General features: G+C 40.8%; 1 protein-coding gene across 1 annotated transcript in view; it reads left to right on the top strand.

Annotated features, from left to right (window-relative positions):
* The window catches only part of LOC130360812 (myelin and lymphocyte protein-like), an 84,942-nt gene extending 72,981 nt beyond the window's left edge, over positions 1–11,961 (top strand). Inside the window, exons 2-4 of the mRNA XM_056563377.1 lie at positions 3,733–3,903; positions 8,953–9,081; positions 11,631–11,961. Coding sequence (XP_056419352.1) covers positions 3,733–3,903; positions 8,953–9,081; positions 11,631–11,708 — 378 coding nt within the window. The 3' untranslated portion in view covers positions 11,709–11,961. The remainder of the gene's footprint in view (positions 1–3,732; positions 3,904–8,952; positions 9,082–11,630) is intronic.
* The last annotated feature ends 8,491 nt before the right edge of the window (positions 11,962–20,452 follow it).

Below are 20,452 nucleotides of genomic sequence, written 5' to 3'. Positions count from 1 at the left end.
TTTGTAATTACATCACTTATTTTACCATAAAATTTACGGCGCAACCAAACAAATATTATTTATGTGGGAAAATTGAAAAGAAAACCGCAATTTAGCTAATTTTGTAAGGCTTTGTTTTCACACTGTACACTTTCCGGTAAAAATGACATGTTTTCTTTATTCTGTGGGTCAATCCAAATAAAATTCTACCCATGATTATATGCTTTTCTATAATTGTACAGCTTAAAAAAAATCTCAAACCATTTTAACAAAATTAGTATGTTTGAAATTGCCCTATTTTGACCACCTTTAACTTTCTAATTTTTCCGTATATGGGGCGATATGAGGGCTAATTTTTTGCGCCATGATCTGTACCACTTTTGCTTAGGTTTTTTTCTTTTTATAAATGTTTTATTTAACTTTTTTTGGAATAAAATGTGACAAAAAAGCAGCAATTTTGGACTTTTTAAAAAATGTTTACGTTTAAGCCGTTCACCGTATGGGATAATTAACAATATATTTTAATAGTTCAGACTTTTACGCACGCGGCAATACCAAATATGTGTATTAATATTTTTTTTTACGCTTTTCCGGGGGGTAAAATGGTAAAAACGGGCGTTTTACATTTTTATTGGGAAGGGGATTTTTCACATTTGTTTACTTTTTTATTTGAAATTTTTTTTCCTTTTTTTTTTTTTACACTTTTTATGTCCCCATTTATGTCCCTATTCGTAGCAATCAGTTGATTGCTAATACTGTTCAGTGCTATGTATAGGACACAGCACTGCTCAGTATAATCAGTCATCTTCTGCTCTGGTCTGCTCGATCTCATGCTGGATGATCGGATCGCCGCGGCAGCACTGCGGGCGATCCGATCATCCATTCAAAGTACTGCACTGCTGCAGATGCCGTGATCTGTATTGATAACGGCATCTGAGGGGTCAATGGCGGACATCCGGTCAATACCGGATGTCCGCCATTACCGGCGGGTCCCTGACTGCTGATAGTAGCCGGGACCTGCCAGGCATTACGCAAGCACCTCTCTGGTGCTCGCGATCATGGTGGCGTGTAAATGTACATCATGGTGCGCTAAGTACCACGTCACCGTGACGTACATTTACGTCCATTGTCGTTAAGGGGTTAAAGTGTTTGTTATTTTATAAGGCAGCAGCCTGGGAACAAAAATATTTCTAATGTTATAATGAAGTTTTCTATGTTTTATTGGTGTTTAAAAAAGCTGCCTCAAGGCGTCTCCCTACTTGTCCAGAACATATTTCTCTCTATCTCTTGCACAGACTTTGGACTTATGCTGGCCTGGCAGAAGTCCAAAATCAGGAAATGCAGTCTGGAGTGCTGAGTGGGGTGTGTGCAGCCTTATGTATCTCACACTGAACTGCTCTGGGCTGTTTGTAGCAGAGTGAGAGAGGAAGTTCTCCCCTGTATGGTTTCAGATAATGTCACGCCTGCTTGGGAATGCCCCTTCCCAGTCTGTGCTTTGTATTTTCTGCTCAGTCAGATTAAATGTCAAGGTATAAAACAAAAACAATAAAAATAAAGGCAGAGGGTGATTTATCATGATGGGGCAGTAAACTGGTAGGATTATAACATTTAACAGGATCATGAGAGGTACTCTAACTTTTAGAATGTCGCATGTCTTTGTGACATGTCAAAAGTTATTTTAAATGACAGGACCTCTAAACCACTAAATTATTTTGATATTGGACATAAAAAATTTATTCAAGATGTAATTGCTGATTATTCTCTATGAAATAGTGTATGGAATTGTATTTAATGATAACATAGAGTGGATTTTATCATGGTCTTTAGTGCTGTTTTTGTTGTATATTTGTCTCAAAGTGGGTTCTGTGCAGTGTTTCGGGCTCCTTTTTGTGACTTTTTGGTTTACCTTTTTTTATGTGTGTACAGATCAGCTGTTACGGTTAGTCTCTTGCAGTGTTAATAAATTTATCAACTGAGACTTTTTTAAAATTCGCAATTTTTTTTTGCAAAAAACACCAAACATTTCTAAAAATACACCAGCCCAGACTTAGCTAAGCTTTTTGGTTTGTGTGTGTGTGTAGAGCGAAATTTCTGAAAACTGCACAAAATGTATTAAATGCCCTGTGACCATTTAATAAATTTAATTACCGTATATACTCGAGTATAAGCCGACCCGAGTGTAAGCCAAGACCCCTAATTTCAACCCAAAATCCCAGGAAAAGTTATTGACTCGAGTATAAGCCTAGGGTGGGAAATACATCATCCCCCCCTGTCATCATCCAGACCCCCGTCATCATCCAGACCCGTCATTAACATCCTCATCATCATCCCCTTGTCATCATCCCACACATCCCCCCTTCATCATCCCCTTGTCATCATCCCACACATCCCCCCTTCATCATCCCCTTGTCATCATCCCACACATCCCCCCTTCATCATCCCCTTGTCATCATCCCACACATCCCCCCTTCATCATCCCCTTGTAATCATCCCACACACCCCCCTTCATCATCCCACACCCCCCCCTTCATCATCCTCTTCTCATCATTCGCCCTCAGTGGTCTTCAACCTGTGGGCCTCCAGAGGTTTCAAAACTACAACTCCCAGCAAGCCCGGGCAGCCATCGGCTATCCGGGCTTGCTGGGAGTTGTAGTTTTGAAACCTCCGGAGGTCCGCAGGTTGAAGACCACTGCGGCCTTCGACATCATCCAGCCCCCTCTCACCCCCCTTTAGTTCTGAGTACTCACCTCCGCTCGGCGCTGGTCCGGTGCTGCAGGGCTGTCCGGTGAGTAGGTCGTCCGGTGGGATAGTGGTTCCGGGCTGCTATCTTCACTGGGGGCGCCTCTTCTCCGCGCTTCCGGCCCGGAATAGAGGCGTTGCCTTGACAATGACGCAGAAGTACGTTGGCAATGAACGCACCTCTGTGTCGTTGTCAAGGCAACGTGACTATTCTGAGGCCGGGCCCGAAGCGCTTAGAAGAGGCCTCCCCGGTGAAGATAGCAGCCCGGAACCACTGTCCCACCGGACCACCTCCTCACCGGACAGCCCTGCAGGACCGGACCAGCGCCGAGCGGAGGTGAGTACTGTACAGAACTAGAGGGGGCTGGATGATGTCGAAGGACGCAGTGGTCTTCAACCTGCGGACCTCCGGAGGTTTCAAAACTACAACTCCCAGCAAGCCCGGACAGCAGATGGCTGCCCGGGCTTGCTGGGAGTTGTAGTTTTGAAACCTCTGGAGGTCCGCAGGTTGAAGACCACTGCGGGTGGGGGAGTTCACTCGAGTATAAGCCGAGGGGGGTGTTTTCAGCACGAAAAATCGTGCTGAAAAACTCGGCTTATACTCGAGTATATACGGTACCAGCACATAAAAAATGCTTCACCTACAAGTTTTATTTGTAGGTGAAGTTGTATTTGTCCCTGTAAAATATACTGGCACTAAATAAGCAATAGGAAAAAATACCCAAAAAATGAATTCTCTAGCTCTTTAAAGTGTTCAAGTTACAGGTACATGTAAAGCATTTGTTTCAGCACCTGAGCAGTGGTACATGTGACCCACAAAAGTCCTGTTTTATTTTCCAAATCCCATAATATACTGCACAGTCTCCTTTACAGGCTGATTCATGTGTCTTTCTCTACAAGCTTGTTGTATTTTAATAACAAATAGCGCAGTAAAAAATTAGTTTTACTTTATTCATAAGTTTACTTTTATAATGAATTTCAAGACACTGACATATAAACACTATTTCATTACAGGTTTTTGGTGGCCTAGTATGGATTTTGGTGGCCTCAACTAGATTGCCTGGAACGTCATTACTTCAAGGATGGGTCATGTTTGTTTCTGTTACTCTATTCGTATTTACAAGCATTCTTCTCTTCTTGTACATTGTGGGAGCTCATAAAGGAAGACCTTCGTGGACAACTATGGTAAGATATGTACTACTGAACATTATTAAAGGGTGTTCTAATTATTGTAATTATGTAATTATAGCCAACGTAGGTACTGTTGGGGCAACTGAGTCTTTGCTGTTGTTTACATACTTGTCTTGACTGCCCTAAATCCAACAAATGGGACTCGTATGAAAGTGGACATTGTGAGGCGTTTCAGGGCATGTGCATGAATGTTTCCACAAATTAGTGAATATTTTTGCCATGTTACCCAGCATCTTCTTAGCAAATCTCATCACATCCCAGATGCTCACCACTCCCTTCCTCACCCCGCTAGGGCCACTAACTTTTGCTCTACACAATAGACCACATAAACGTCCACAATAGAACTAACAAGATTTATGAGAACCTGGGCACCACACAAGAGAGTTCAAGAAATGTACCTTGCTATGGGGGAGGGGGTAGTGAAAAGTGTTAGGCTGCATTCACATCGCGGTAAGACACTACGGCTGCCGGGTTCCGAACAGGTTTCGGCGCCAGCCCGGCTGGGAAACGGGAGCTCCCGATTTTGAAATTTCCCAGCCAGCTGGTGCCAAAACCTGTTCACTTTAATGAGTCGACTTGAGTCAGATAGTGACTCCGGTCAGCTCATTTTTGCCCTGTGTCTGGTTTTGTGACAGGACCTAAGACTGTAGTATACGGGGCATAATGAGCCAACCTCATTAAAGAGAAAGGGTTTTGGCGCTGTCCACTGTAGAATCATTGTTACTAAAGCCTTTTTTAGCTTTTGAAATGCTTTTCCAAGTAAGTCTGTGCTTCAATGCATATCCATGCCTCCTTAAACCTGGGGTGAGCTGGTTACTACATTTTTTAGCTGTTCTGTAGGTATAGGGCAGATCAGTCTTTCTTCATCTTATATCTTAAAATCAAGGTGTGTTTTTGGCTGTGCCTTAATATTGTGGAACACAAGTCGAGGACACATGTGAAACTAAAGGGTGAGGCTTTTTTTTGTTGGTTACGAAGGATGTCTGGAACTCTCCAAAGAAGTTTCTTATGTTAAACACACCTAAAACAGAAGATTAAGTTGGTGTTCCTCTGTCTACTTCACTAGTACAGCTCTGAACAATGAGCGCTTAATAAAGAAGACGATAGTATACAGAATACGTGACTAGAATGTCGCATGACAGGTTTGTTCAGCCCTTCCTTTCAGCTGGATAAACACAATAGACTACATCTGCAGCAGTTTTTGCATGACATCAACTCTCGGCATCCATGTGTATAAATCCCATATACAAGTAAAGAAGTTACTTTAAAGCCTACTTAAACCCTGAAAATAATTGTGCACACACAAAAATCTCTCAATCAAAATGAGATTTGAGTCATTTTCTGGTGAGGTCCTTAAGAGGAGAGTTGGTGCTGGTTCCCTATTTTGGGAAAAAAAGAGTTATATGTATTCTTGTAGACCTTACAGAGCCATTATTTTGTAAGTCACTTTCACAAGTACCCATCAACTGTCTCAGCTATTTTGTGTCTCCCATTGTACTCCAATCGCTTAAACACATTGGAAAATATTTAGCTTGGTTCAAACTCTATATCATGAAAACCCTGTTTCATATTTAACTGTATTGGAAAAAACAGGGAAGGTTTTAGGGGGAGATTTATCAAAACCTGTGGAGAGGCAAAGTTGACCAGTTGCCCATAGCAACCAGATTGCTTCTTTCATTTTTCACAGGTCTTGTTAAGAATGAAGCGATCTGATTGGTTGCTATGGGCAACTGGGCAACTTTGCATCTCCACAGGTTTTGATAAACCTTTCCCTTAGTGTCTAACATGGAGATACTGGTGTTTTACCTGCACTGTGAACCAATATTAAGAAACATTTCCCATAGACTTTAAAAGAATGTATTACAGCAATGCGTACAGTTTTTTTTTCTGTGAGTATTTAAAACCTTGGTTTACATATCAAATACACAATATTTTATTCATGTCCATATCACATCGAAGTCAGCCCAGCCTTTCAAAATTCACAATATCTTTTAGTCTGTAGTCACATCTGTAACCAATCTATGGTCAGTCTTCGATATAGTAGATACTACAGATGAAAATGCTGAAGAACTCCTGGTCACTATCACACTTTGAAAAACTCCCAGGTCCCTATCACACTTTGTTATACTTTATAAATATTCATAAGTCAAAAAGTTAATTTTTTGCATGCATTCATTTCTTTCTCTGCTGAACTCCGGTAAACTACTGAATCTCCGATGGACCCCTAATCAAGTCAATGAGATCCATCAGGACCCAGTGGTAAGCTGGTGGAGTTTGTTATGCTTCGACCTGCTTTTGGGGCCGTTCAGTGCAAAAATGGAGCTGAACGAACCTTTAATGGGACAAAGCACAATGGCAATGTGAACTTAGTCTTAAAGGGGTACTCCGTCCCTAGACATCTTAACCCCTATCCAAAGGATATGGGGTAAGATGTCTGATGGCGGGGGTCCCACCACTAGGGACCCCCGCTATCTCGGCTGTGACACCCCAGACATCCGGTGCACGAAGCAAACTTCACTCCGTGCCAGATGACTGATGATGCGGGGCAAAGGCAAGTGATGTCATGATCACGAACCACTCGTGACATCATGGCCACGGCCCCTTAATGCAAGTCTATGGGAGGGGGCATGACAGACGCCATGCCCCCTCTCATAGACTTTCATTGAGGGGGCGTGACCGTGATGTCATGAGCCTCCGGCACTATACCCGATGCTCTAAACAAATGGCGGGTGCAGCAGGAAGACCGCTGGGGTCCCCAGCGGCGGGACCCCCGTGATCAGACATCTTATCCCCTATCCTTTGGATAGGGGATAAGATGTCTAGGGACGGAGTACCCCTTTAACTGTAATGGAAAGATTTACATCTGTTCTGTATTTTGGACCCACTCACAGTTTTGGCTTGCAAATAATGATCTAAATACTTCCATGATCTAAAAACAGTAGCAGGTGCCTGACATATACTGACTTGAGTGCGGTATACAAAGGGTTAAAGAGGCACTGTCATTGTTGAAAACGTTTGATATATTTCAGGTCTCATAATATGCCATTTCACAATGTGCAACTGTAAAAAAAAAAGTAAAATTTCACCCAAAATTAACGCTAAAAATAGCCGCCACAAGGGGTCACCTATCTTTTAGCAAGACAGACTAGTTTAGATTTTGCAAACATACTGGATACCGTCCGTAAAGCGTGCTGGTATCCAGTATAGGCGATCCACACAGGGAGCACGCACACACAGGCAGTGCGGAAAACACTCACGACCCCCCTGCGGCCTCCGGGACACGCACCAAGGTGAGTTAGTAATTTAGCCCCTGCAGAGCATTGAGTGAGGCCTTACCTCTCATGCTGAGGTGTGGAGGAGTCAATCCAAAATATGCAGGTGGTCAGAAGGCTGCTGTGGTTGGGCGCAGGCGGTCAGGCGCTATGCCTGCGGGTCCCACGACTGCCGCAAAATCGTGGCCGGCCCTGGAGGATTGTGACTGTACCTGTACTGCTCCTGCTGGGCCCCGGTCCTGGCTGGGTCTGAACATGACCATGTCAGCAATCCTCCCAGCCAGGGCCTCTGCACATGGGGCTACGTGCACTGCAGAGCATTGCACCCTAGTGTCTTCCACAGACACTGGGGTGCAATTATCTGCAGTCTGCACATACCCCCCCCCCCCATGTGTATAGCAGTGTGTGTATGTACATTCCTATACAGGTGGGGGTATGTGCAGAGCATTGCCCCCTAGTCTGACAAGGGTGCAATGCTCTGCACATACCCCCACCTGTATATGGATGTACATACAGACACAAAGGGTTACAGAGTAGAGTGGAGTGATTGGCTGACTGCCCAGGCTGGCTCCTGAGACTCAGAGCAGATGAGTCATCTCTGTGAGGGAGACAGACTGACACGCCCCTTCCAGCCAGTAAGATGAAAAAGTAACTCAGCAGCAAATAAATGCTTTTTTCTCTGGATATATAGGTCCTAGACACATAAAAAATTATATGCACATTATCAGGATTAGGTACTGAGTAACATATCATTTTTTGCACTATGACAGGTACGCTTTAAGTATACTGGTAGCTGGAGTAGAGATGTCATGTGAACACACTAATGAAATTGAGTCTTTAAAACTTCTTAAGGAATACATGAAAAGACAGATCTGTATTTACCATTAGCCACCAGTGGGCCTGTGCCCAGGGCTGCTGTGGTGAAGGAAGCAGCACATAATTGAGTAAAAAAAATTCTGAAATGCTTTTTTTTTTTTTTTTTTTTTTAAACTGTTTGTTTACAATTTTTCTTTAAGACAGATATTTTCGACTGAAAAAAGAAATATAAGTACATAGAATAATAAACAAAGGTCAATAGATATTAACAAGACCAGGTTACAATATGGTAATCTGCATAGATCTGGATGTCAAGATATGAAATACTTTTGATGTCATGTTATGGCCTGAAAAAAAAAAGTATTTCCCCTCTTTTATCAGAACAGCTGCAAATCTTACCTACACATTTGCAACTACAGTCACTCATTTCAGTAAAGTCCGGAGAGATGATTCTTTAGATAAATACATATATATTGGGTGCCCCTCTGTGTATGCTCTCACAGCATATATAAAATAAAATAAAAATTACTTAACAGCCCCCACTCCAGCTCTGGACACTGATGGGAATCTTAATGCCAGAGCAGAAGATCTGGATGTGCTACATGCTATCAGTGAAGAAGCATAGTTGCACAACAGTCAAATTTGTGTTTTTATTGCCTTTTTTAAGATGTTTTTTTTTTTTTCTTGTTTCTGGGCGAAAATTTCAGGTGGTATGCAGAGGGGAGCACTTTGGATTTCCATATGCGGGTACAGTTTCTGTATGGTTATCTCTGCCTGTTTTAAGGCAACAACCTTAATTTGAAAAGCATAAAGGGAAGAATAAAGAGTATTTACCATGCTCTTTCCCTTTAATAAAGATACACAAATTTTTGTGAAATGTAAAAAATTTTTAAACTTGGTTACATGCACTGATTTTTCATAAAAATGACAAGATTTGATTTTTTTTTTCTTACAGGATGCCTTTTATCATTATACTGCATCTCTTATGTACCTCAGTGCATCAGTGCTTCAGGCCTATACAACAGTTATAATGCAAGGAAATTCTTTCCTGTTCCATATGTATCAAGAGAACGTTGCTGCAGTGGTAAGTATACCTATTTTCTAAAGTTAGTAAGAGAGGTCTTTGATTTACAGTTACCAATAGGGCTGATTCAAGATACCACCGGGTGGCTCTATCTTTTGTGTCCTCTGGCATCTGCCTCCTTGTTTATAGCAGCATATAATGATGACCGCAGCACCTGAATGCTATTGCTGGTCATTTTCATCCCACAGCATGGTGAACTGTGTGGTAATAAATAGAGATGAACACACCAAACTTGTAAAACCCAAGTTTGGTCAGAACTTTGTTATAAGTTTAGTTCAGTTAGAAGTCAAACTTAGGGTGGTTCGGTTTGGCAGAACCTGCTAAAATTACATCATCCAAATTGCAGAAAGGAGAAGGAGGGTGGATCACATGATGCCTTGCAATTCCCATCAAACAGCTCTCTCAGCCAATCAGTAGGTAGTGATGTCAAAGCCACTGCAAAAGCCTATACATACAGCTTCAGCAGCCATTTTAGCGATAGCAGGTTTTAGGTGAAGATCTCTGTGAGGGACACTAAGCAGTGAAAAACACAGGAATAGGACCACATATATATATATATATATATATATATATATATATATATATATATATATATTAAGTGTAGTAAAGCAGCAGTGAGCATTGTATCTGTTATGTCAGTGCAAAATCTGTTTTAATTGGAAGTTAAAGGAGAACTTCAGCCAAAATTTTTAATTTTTCAAATGGTGACAGAAAGTTAAACAGATTTGTAAATTTATTCTATTAAAAAATCTTAAAGGGGTACTCCACTGGAATTTTTTTTTTAAATCAACTGGTGTCAGAAAGTTCAACAGATATGTAAATTATTTCTATTTAAAAAATCTTAATCCTTCCAGTACTTATCAGCTGCTGTTATGATCCACAGGAAGTTTTTTTCATTTTGAATTTCCTTTCTGCCTGACCACAGTGCTCTTTGCTGACACCTCTGTCTATTTTAGGAACTGTCCAGAACAGCATAGGTTTTCTATAGGGATTTGCTCCTACTCTGGACAGTTCCAAAAATGGACAGAGGGGTCAGCAGAAAGCACTGTGGTCAGGCAGAAAGGAAATAAAATAAAAAAAGAACTTTCTGTGGATCATAAAAGCAGCTGATAAGTACTGGAGGGATTAAGAATTTTTAATAGAAGAAACTTACAAATCTGTTTAACTTTCTGGCACCAGTTGATTAAAAAAAAATGTTTTCCAGTCGAGTACCCCTTTAAGCCTTCCAGTACTTATCAGCTGCTGTATGGGGTAGAGGAAGTTGAGTAGTTCTTTTCAGTCTGACCACAGCGCTCTCTGCTGCCACCTCTGACCATGTCAGGAACTGTCTGGAGCAGGAGAGGTTTGCTATGGGGATTTGCTCCTACGCTGGACAGTTCTTGACATGGACAGAGGTGTCATCAGAGAGCACTGTGGTCAGCCTAAAATGTACAACTCAATTTCCTCTGGAGCATACAGCAGCTGATAAGTACAGGTAGGATTAAGATTTTTTAAATAAAAGTAATTTATAAATCTTTTTCCCTTCATGGAACAAGTTTATTTGATCCACATGATAGGGGATAAGTAGCTGATCATGGGGGGTCCGACCATTGGGACCCCCTGCAATCTCCGTAATGGGACCTCGACTCTCTCAGTGAGGAGTGGGTGTTGTCATGCACTCTATTCATTTCTATGGGAGCGCCGATGATGCCCAAGTGCTGTACTTGGACCTCTTTGGCTCAAAAAAAAGGTATGCAGCGCGTTTATCACACATGCTCCACACTGACCCGTCCCATTCCCAGTTAATTTTGTTTAGAGTTCTCCTTTAAGTGTGACAGTTTTTTTTTTTGTTTTACACTAATTGTGAAAAGGAGATTTTGTGTCACTTTTTTGTACTTCCAGGATACCAATCCTGTTGCTATGACCCTAAATGAGAATAATTTTTCATAGCTTGTAAAAAGTTAATGCTTTTTTACTGTCCAGGCACAAAACACATTTTTACTCCTGTAAAAGGATCACTTTTGGACAAATTGGAAAAAGCCAATGCTTCTTATAATATGTTGCCATTACTTTAAAATTAACTTTGCCTTCAAAACAGCTCAGATGTACAAAGATACACTACTAGGTGACTTAACAGGGTTATACAGGGCCTTTTGGGCTCTCAGTGTTATACACACGTTTTGGGGCTATTGGTGACGTACAGGTTCAGACAGAACTAGTTCGGTCAGAACCAGAACTTTTTGCCAGAGTTCGGGGAACTGGGAGAACCAAACTTTTGAAGTTTGTTCATATCTAGTAATACACAAGCACTTGACTGCTTCTAGTCAGCAATTCAAGCAGAGTATACTGACATATCACTGCTATGAACAATAAGACCAGAGATTCACACTTTAATTTTAAATATTAGTAAACTTTTATTTTATTCATATGTAATTTATAATTCAGGCTCCTCAGAGGTAGGGCCCTACAGTGACATATTGTCCCTTCGCTCTCCCTAGAAGCTACAAATCTATGTCTGTATTTTCATGTATTATTTTTTTTTTTAAATAGTATTTTCCTCTACTTTGCAGGTGTTTGCCTTCCTCGCCACCCTGGTTTATGTCATTCACGCTGTGGCCTCACTGATCAGATGGAAGCGATCGCCTTAAAAGCTCATTGTAAAAGGCCAAAAGTAGCAGGAAATCACTGTGTTCAGTGTTTGTAAATGAAAAACATCTTCTGACATCTGCAGATAGCATGTACAATGTATATATATGTACAATATGCCGTAAGCAATTTTAAATGGAATCGCTACATCAGTATATATTGTGTGCCATATGTCATATCTTACATTAGTACAAGAAAAATGTCATATTATGTTTAAAGGGGAGGAAAACTTTTTTAAATCAACTGGTGCCAGAAAGTTAAAGGGGTACTTCAGTGAAAACCTTTTTTCTTTTAAATCAACTGGTGACAGAAAGTTAAACATATTTGTAAATTACTTCTATTAAAAAATCTTAATCCTTCCAGTACTTATTAGCTGCTGAATGCTACAGAGGAAATGCCTTTCTTTTTGGAACACTGATGACATCACGAGCACAGTGCTCTCTGTTGACATCTCTGTCCATTTTAGCAACCATGCATAGCAGATGCATAGCAGATGTATAGCAGATGCATAGCAGATGTATGCTAAGGGCAGCATGGTGGCTCAGTGGTTAGCACTGCTGCCTTGCAGCTCTGGGGGCTTGGGTTCAAATCCCACTAAGGACAACAATAAATAAAGCGTTATTATTATAATGACGTCAGCAGAGAGAACTGTGCTCGTTATGTCATCAGAGAGCATTCCAAAAAGAAAAGAATTTCCTCTGTAGTATTCAGCAGCTAATAAGTACAGGAAGGATTAAGATTTTTTTATAGAAGTAATTTACAAATATGTTTATCTTTCTGCCACCAGTTGATTTAAAAGAAAAAGGTTTTCACCGAAGTACCCCTTTAAACAGATTTGTAAATTACTTCTATTAAAAAATATTAATCCTTCCAGTACTTATTAGCTGCTGAATACTACAGAGGAAATTAGTTTCTTTTTGGAACACAGTGCTCTCTGCTGACATCATGAGCAAAGTGCTCTCTGCTGACATCTCAGTCCATTTTGGGAACTGTCTAGAGCAGGATATGTATGCTATGGGGATTTTCTCCTACTCTGGACAGTTCTTAAAATGGACAGAGACGTCAGCAGAGAGCAATGTGGTCATGATGTCAGCAGAGAGCTCTGTGTTCCAAAAAGAAAATAATTACCTCTGCAGTATTCAGCAGCTAATAAGTACTGGAAGGACTAAGATTTTTCAATAGAAGTAATTTACAAATCTGTTTAACTTTCTGGCACCAGTTGATTTACCAGGACAGGTTACCTTAGCATAGTGCATCATGTAAGCCTATCTATATCTATTTTTATTGCCTGTAAAATAATAAGAGAGCTCTAATAAGGTAAGATAAGGGGCCCATAATACATTTTACAGTTATGTACTAGCTTACCTTGAAACAAATTCTGGATAGTAAAAACTTTTTTTTTTTTATTATTCATTGAAATTACTATTTTTACCCTTAATCCACTCCCAATAACAGTAAAAATAAAATCCCATATAGGTTTTTATAAGACAGATCTGAATAAAAAGTAGTTGAAGCTCTGTTTTTTTTTATAAGTGATTATGCTATCTGCAATTCATGTGCTAAACTGTGGGAAGCCGAGCCCTGTGTCCAAATCTCACAACTGTGCATAATTTGTATGTACAGCACAGAAACAAGATTCAAAGACAGGACTTGGCTCTGGAAGCTAAACCCTGAATGTCAATCAAACAGACAGGGATGGGAGGGGAGGCAAGGAGGTGTTCAGCCCACAACACTTCAGGGGCTTGGGAATGCCTCTGTAACTCTTTGTATCAGAAAATAAAAGCATTTTCTACATTATGTTATCTCCTTATCCTACCAGCTAAATATGTAATAGCAGCAGCGGTTTGGAAGATAAATTGCAGCTGACAGATTCCCTTTATAGTCTTGATATTTCACACAACTTGATTCCATTTTTTTTGCAGTAATACTACTGAAAAGATATAGTGGGAGATTTATCCAAACCTGCGAAGAGGAAGAGTGGTGCAGTTGCTCATAGCGACCAATCAGATTGCTTCTTTCAGAGTTAAAGAAGCGATCTGATTGGTTGCTATGGGTAAACTGCACCTCTCCTCCTCTGCACAGATTTGAGTAAATTTCCCTGATAGAGTCAATTGGTGCAGTAAATTTTTAGAATGTTCAAGTGCATTATTACTATTGTTACTTCTGCGTCACCTGCTATTTATCTGCTACTACTGCTAGCACTACTATTTATGACTTTAGACTGACCAGATACATGTTTGATTCTTTTAAATTTGCAACAACGTTTTTGTAATGTGTTCATAATATGAAAACAACATATAATTTATATTGTGTCGTGGTTAGTGTCATACTTTTATAGCGCAATGTCTTTCTTATGCTATTAAAACAAATATAAACCACAATCCTGACAAAACCCCCTGAATGTAGGATAGATTGGTCAAGTGTCTCCCCTTAGATAAGCTGACTTTACTGCATAGCATTTGGTCCACCTATGTACATTTTTCTGTTGTTTCTTTTATAATGTTTTCTTTCTATTTAGCACGGTTCATGTTTTCAATAAATGCTTTTTATCTAAACAGTTTCATTTGTTTTACTTAGGCTCCTTTCACACTACCGTTTTCGTCTGGTAGGGGACGTCCGTCTGGTAGGGGACGTGTGCATGTCACGTCTTTTTCCCCCGCTATCATAACGTGACTTATAACGGACGTTAGAGGAGTCCCATTCGAGCGAATGGGATCCTCTTTGCCTGTTATAACTCCCGTTTTGCTCCATTACAATAAGGGACGTTAATGGCAACCAAAGTAGAAAAAAACTAGAAGAGCCATTAACGTCCGTTTGTAACGGAGCAATAGTATAGTGTGAAAGGAGCCTTACTTTTCAAATGGCCAGCTGGGATGGCCACAATCATATTGGCAATCTAAGGCTGGGTTCACACATGGTAAAAATAATCATAAAAAGATAAACTGAAAAACAGCCATATTTATTGTAAATCTAATACTGTGTTCTCTTAAAGTATTTATGACCACTTAATTCTATTAAACCTTAGGCAACCATTTCTAGCTTGAGGCAGAGTTTACACATTATAATATCAAAAGAAAAAAAAACTGATTTAAAATAGATATAGAAACAGTCATTTTTAATCTAATAATCTGTTATATGAAAGTCTATAGAAAAGTGACCATCAGCATATATATTGTAATATCAAAAGAAAAAAAAAGATTGGAAAAGGTATAAAAAGATGTTATTGCTTTTTTTTTATTCTACAGCAGATTTATTTCTTTTGAGTCTACAGTGCTCAGTGAACTCAGCCTTAAGCTGAAAACTGTTGCCCAAGCGATCAAAGTAGGTAATACCACACCAGAACTTACACAATAACACTAATAAACCATTACAGTCTGGAAACTAAAATTACAACAGCAAGCCGTAAAAGTCTCATGTTTACACTGCAAGGTCAAGACATGAAAGCATCATATAGGATTGATTATTAACAACACCAAAGAACTTCTTGATATTTGGAGAATCAGAAGTACATGGGTGTAACTAGAAAATACTGGACTTCCAAGCAAACTTTTAAATGGGCCTCCAGCTCCCCCTATCTCACAAGCATCATGCCACTGGACCCAAACCCTCAGAGGCTTAGATACAACACCTCAGCAGTACACTATCCCTTGACATACTGTATAAAAATCAGCGATGTTGGGCCTACAGGTAATTGTAAATATCTTATTATATCTTTTCATGTGAGAAAACTGAAGAAATAACACTCTGCTACAAAGTACTGAGTGCACAGCTTGTATACCAGTGTTTAATGTTGTGTTCCTTCAAAATAAGGCTGCGTTCACACGGCCGTCTAGACCCGTCCCATTCTTCTGCCGTCAAAAATAAAATCGGACTTTAAAAAATAAAACAGATGCAAACGGATGTTATCCGTTTGAATCCTTTTGGATCCGTTATTGTTCAGTTAAAAAAAAATGTTTGGGTTCTGAGCAAGCTCAGAAGTAAAAACGATCAAAAACGGATTGAAAAAAGAATGGATGCAAACGGATCACATTAAAGGCTAATCCGTTTTCCATGGACTTCAATGTTAAATTTACTTTATCAGTTTTTTCTTCCGTTTTTTTTTTTGACAGAAGAAAAAATACTACATGTGCCATTTTTTCTGTCGTCAAAAAAACAGAAATGAGTGCAGACGTAAACAGATCGTAAAAAAATCCCATTGACATGAATGGGATTTTTTAAAAACCATTTTTAATCCGTTTACGGCCGTTTACAGCCTGCAAGAATGGAACCGAAACGGGGATTAAAAAAACGGGGAAAGGCAGCTGTGTGAACGCACCCTAACTCAACATACAGTCATAAATGTCTAAAGCTTGGCAAAAAAAAGTGAATACACCCAAATGAAAATGTCCAAATTTGTCCAGAGTGCCAATATTTTGTGTGGCCACCATTATTTTCCAGCACTACCTTAAGCCTCTTGGGTATGAAGTTCACAAAAGCTTTACAGGTTGTCACTGGAGTCCTCTTCCCTTCTGTTTGAGGATTCCCCAAAGATGCTCAGTAGGGTTTAGATCTGAAGACATGCTTGGCCAGTCCATCACCTTTACCCTCAGCTTCTTTATCAAGGCACTGGTCGTCTTAATGAGCCCTAATGTGGTGCCGGGTGAGGCAATGGTGTTACAGGGTCTGGTGGTATTAACCCTTGGTTTGTCGTGACGCCAGGATGAGGTTGTTTGGTATAGAAGGCCCTGCCGACAACCTGCCAAAAAACGGCAGGATAATAAACGGAATGTCCACAGCAGGATTTATCAGATAACTAGAACTTTTACTTAACTTCTTGTGCAAACAGTCTTTACAAATATAGTTTCTCCTGAGGTAACCGGGATGCAGGTTCCTCACAGGCTTGGCTGGGACTAATAGTCTTGAGCTTTAAGCAGGCGACTGTGCTACTAATTATAGGATTTGAGTTGAATAGTAGTCACAAAGAATTTGTAGATCGAGCTTTATAACTCACGGTTTTAGTGGCTGCTGGTTCTTTAGGCTTTGGCCTTGTTGCAATTGTGCTTGAATTGGTATTGCTGAAGTGTACAGGATGATGAGCAGGAACCAAGAGAGAGAATTTAGTGACTGCAGACCCTTATATACTAGGGGGGCTGGACTAATCCCATTGGTTGCAAAGCCTGTAGGTCCTGAACCCAGAGAACATTATCACATGACCCAGGAAGGTCCTAAACATTTGTACAACCATTATAATATATCAAATGAGCTAAGAAGGTACTATACATTTGTACTACCTCTATATACAGACTGAGCAATATACAGGAACACATTTATACGAGGCGAACAAGGGGCAAGCCCTGCAGGAGAGCCCTGTGGAATGGAGGGACTCCAACTGAGGGGACTTAAGACAGGGACAGGACAAGGTCCTGTACTGGGACACCACAAACCCCCTTATTTAACCCCTTAAGGACTCAGCGTTTTTCCGTTTTCATTTTTTCCTCATCACCTTCCAAAAATCATAACGCTTTAAATTTTTGCACCTAAAAATCCATATTATGGCTTATTTTTTGCGCCACCAAAATCATTGTGTGACAAAATTGAAGAAAAAATTTCATTTTGTAGCTTTTGGGGGCATCCGTTTCTACGTAGTACATTTTTCGGTAAAAATAACTTATCTTTATTCTGTAGGTCCATACAGTTAAAATGATACCCTACTTATATAGGTTGGATATTGTCGTACTTCTGCAAAAAATCATAACTACATGCAGGAAAATTTATGTTAAAAATTCTCATCTTTTAACCCCTATAACCTCTTTTTTTTTTCCACGTACGGGCCGGTATGAGAACTCATTTTTTGCGTCGTGTTCTGAAGTTTTTATTGGTACCATTTTTGTATTGATCGGACTTTTTGATCGCTTTTTATTAATATTAATTAAATTAATATTTTTCATGATATAAAAAGTGACAAAAAATACACTATTTTGGACTCTGGAATTTTTTGCGCACACGCCATTGACCGTGCAATTTAATTAACGATATATTTTTATAGTTCGGACATTTTTGCACGCGGCGATACCACATATTTTTATTTTCACAGTTTTTATTTTTTTTTATGGAAAAAGGGGGGTGATTCAAACTTTTAATAGGGAAGGGGTTAAATGACCTTTGTTAACTTTTTTTTTTTTGCAGTGTTATAGCTCCCATAGGGACCTATAACACTGCACACACTGATCTCCTATGCTGATCCCTGCAAAGCCATAGCTTTGCAGGGATCAGTCAGATAGGCGGTCGATTGCTCAAGCCTGTAGCCCAGGCTTGGAGCAATCAATCGACGATCGGATGCCGCAGAGAGAGGTAAGGAGACCTCCGCCTGCGTCCCAGCTGATCGGAACATCGTGATTTTATCGCGATGTCCCGATCAGCCCGACTGAGCTGCCGGGAACAGTTTACTTTCGTTTTCAGACGCGGCAATCAACTTTGATCGCCGCATCTGAAGGGTTAATAGCGCGCCGCACTGCGATCAGTGCCGTGCGCTATTAGCCACGGGTCCCGGCTGTTGTTATAGATCGGGAGCAGACTCAAGAGTCCTTAAGGGGTTAAGATGAGTCATCCTCGACGTAGGTCCCCTGAGGTAGAGAGACGGAATGGCCATAGGGCCGAATGCAGTCCTGATGCACTAATCCAAATGTCCAAGTTCAGGCTGGTGATAATAAACATGAAGAGAATATACATAGAGTCTCTGTGCATTTAGATAATGTCCATACAGGCTCTAAAACTGATACAGGAACAGGATTAGTTAGAATTTATTCATGAACAGGATATAATATGATTTGAGAACAGGATGATACTAATACTTACTCATGAACAGGAGCATCCTAGTCCCTCTTCACAAATAGGATATACTGGTTAGAATGAGTATAACTTTATACCTTTGGTTTCTCTATTGTACTTTAATTTATGAGATCACGCATTTACTGACTATGCATGAAATGTAATTATCCTAGCTATAACATCCGTCTATAGCTGAAAATTCTATTGACAAAGATATTTGATTGGTGTCTGACATTTGACTGACATATAGACTTTTGACTAGAAAATCTCTGACTGATACTTGACTGGAAGTAAGTATAATGACTGTAATGCTCTGCATACTGAAATTAATCTCACTGTTACCTTTTTTTGTTGACATACATTTGATATAACTTGAAAGAAGAGATCGCAGACGGCACTCACGGAAACAGCAAGAAGTTTTATTCGGGATCGCTGGTCCACGCAACAACAACGACAGGTAAGTCGACCGGTTTCGCGCTACACAGAGCGCTTACACGTGACCTCTCAAGAGGTCACGTGTAAGCGCTCTGTGTAGCGCGAAACCGGTCGACTTACCTGTCGTTGTTGTTGCGTGGACCAGCGATCCCGAATAAAACTTCTTGCTGTTTCCGTGAGTGCTGCCTGCGATCTCTTCTTTCAAGTTTCCTACGCTTATGCTTAAGGCGGACTGAGCACCGGATTTGTGGCAGCTGGACGTGAAGGTGCAGATATCCAGTAACTCCGGCAGAATCGTGAGTGCGGCAGTGCCGACTTTTCTCCTTCTCCATGTGTTCGATACATTTGATATAATATCACACATTATTTTCATTTGTTATACACTGGTCTTGTGGATTGCGTTGCCTGAGGCTTTCTGCCCAATTGAAGATTTTGAACAGATTATGAATATCAAAATTTTTATTTAATGTGCCAGCAGCATGAGGAGACCACATGGCGGCAGAATGACACAGCCTGGAGGTGGCAGCAGCCGCAGTGATTCCAGCTACAACAGTGTATAATTAGTACTACAAGATTAATATAACAAGCTCACATGGCTGCACAATGACAGGGCATAGAGTTGGCAGCAGCCTAATGACACCAAAGGGCCTTACAATTGAAAAGATTAAAGATATTTTTTTAAATGTAAATTGAAGATTTTAAAATTGATGATGAACATTAAAATTATATGTTAATGTGCCAACAGCATGAGGAGTCCACTTTACAGTGGAATGACACAGCCTGGAGGTGGCGGCAGCATGAGGAGAGCATATTGTGGCTGAATGACCTAGCCTGGAGGTGGTGGAAGCATGAGGAGACCATATAGTGGCAAAATGACACAGACTGGAGGTGGCGGCAGCATGAGGAGACCATATAGTGGCTGAATGACACAGCCTGGAGGTGGCGGTAGCAAGAGCAGACCATATAGTGGCAGAATGACACAGCCTGAAAGTAGCACCAGCATGAGGAGACCATATAGTGGCAGAATGACACAGCCTGGAGGTGGCGGCAGCATGAGGAGAGCATATAGTGGCAGAATGACACAGCCTGGAGGTGGCGGCAGCATGAGGAGAGCATATAGTGGCTGAATGACACAGTCTGGAGGTGGGGGCAGCATGAGCAGACCATATAGTGGCAGAATGACACAGCCTGGAGGTGTTGAAAGCATGAAGAGACCATATAGTGGCAGAATGACACAGCCTGGAGGTAGCAGCAGCAGGAGGAAACCATATAGTGGCAGAATGACATAGCCTGGAGGTGGCTGAAGCATGAGGAGACCATACAGTGGCAGAATGACACAGCCTGGAGGTGGCACCAGCATGAAGAGACCACATAGTGGCAGAATGACACAGCTTGGAGATGGCAGCAGCATAAGATGACCATATAGTGGCAGAATGACACAGCCTGGAGGTGGCAGCAGCATGAGGAAACCATATAGTTGCAGAATAACACAGCCTGGAGATAG

This window comes from Hyla sarda, chromosome 3, assembly GCF_029499605.1.
Source record: "Hyla sarda isolate aHylSar1 chromosome 3, aHylSar1.hap1, whole genome shotgun sequence".
Lineage (NCBI taxonomy): Eukaryota > Metazoa > Chordata > Amphibia > Anura > Hylidae > Hyla > Hyla sarda.
The sequence above is the reverse complement of the archived record's forward strand: the minus strand, read 5'-3'. Positions and strand labels throughout refer to the sequence as shown.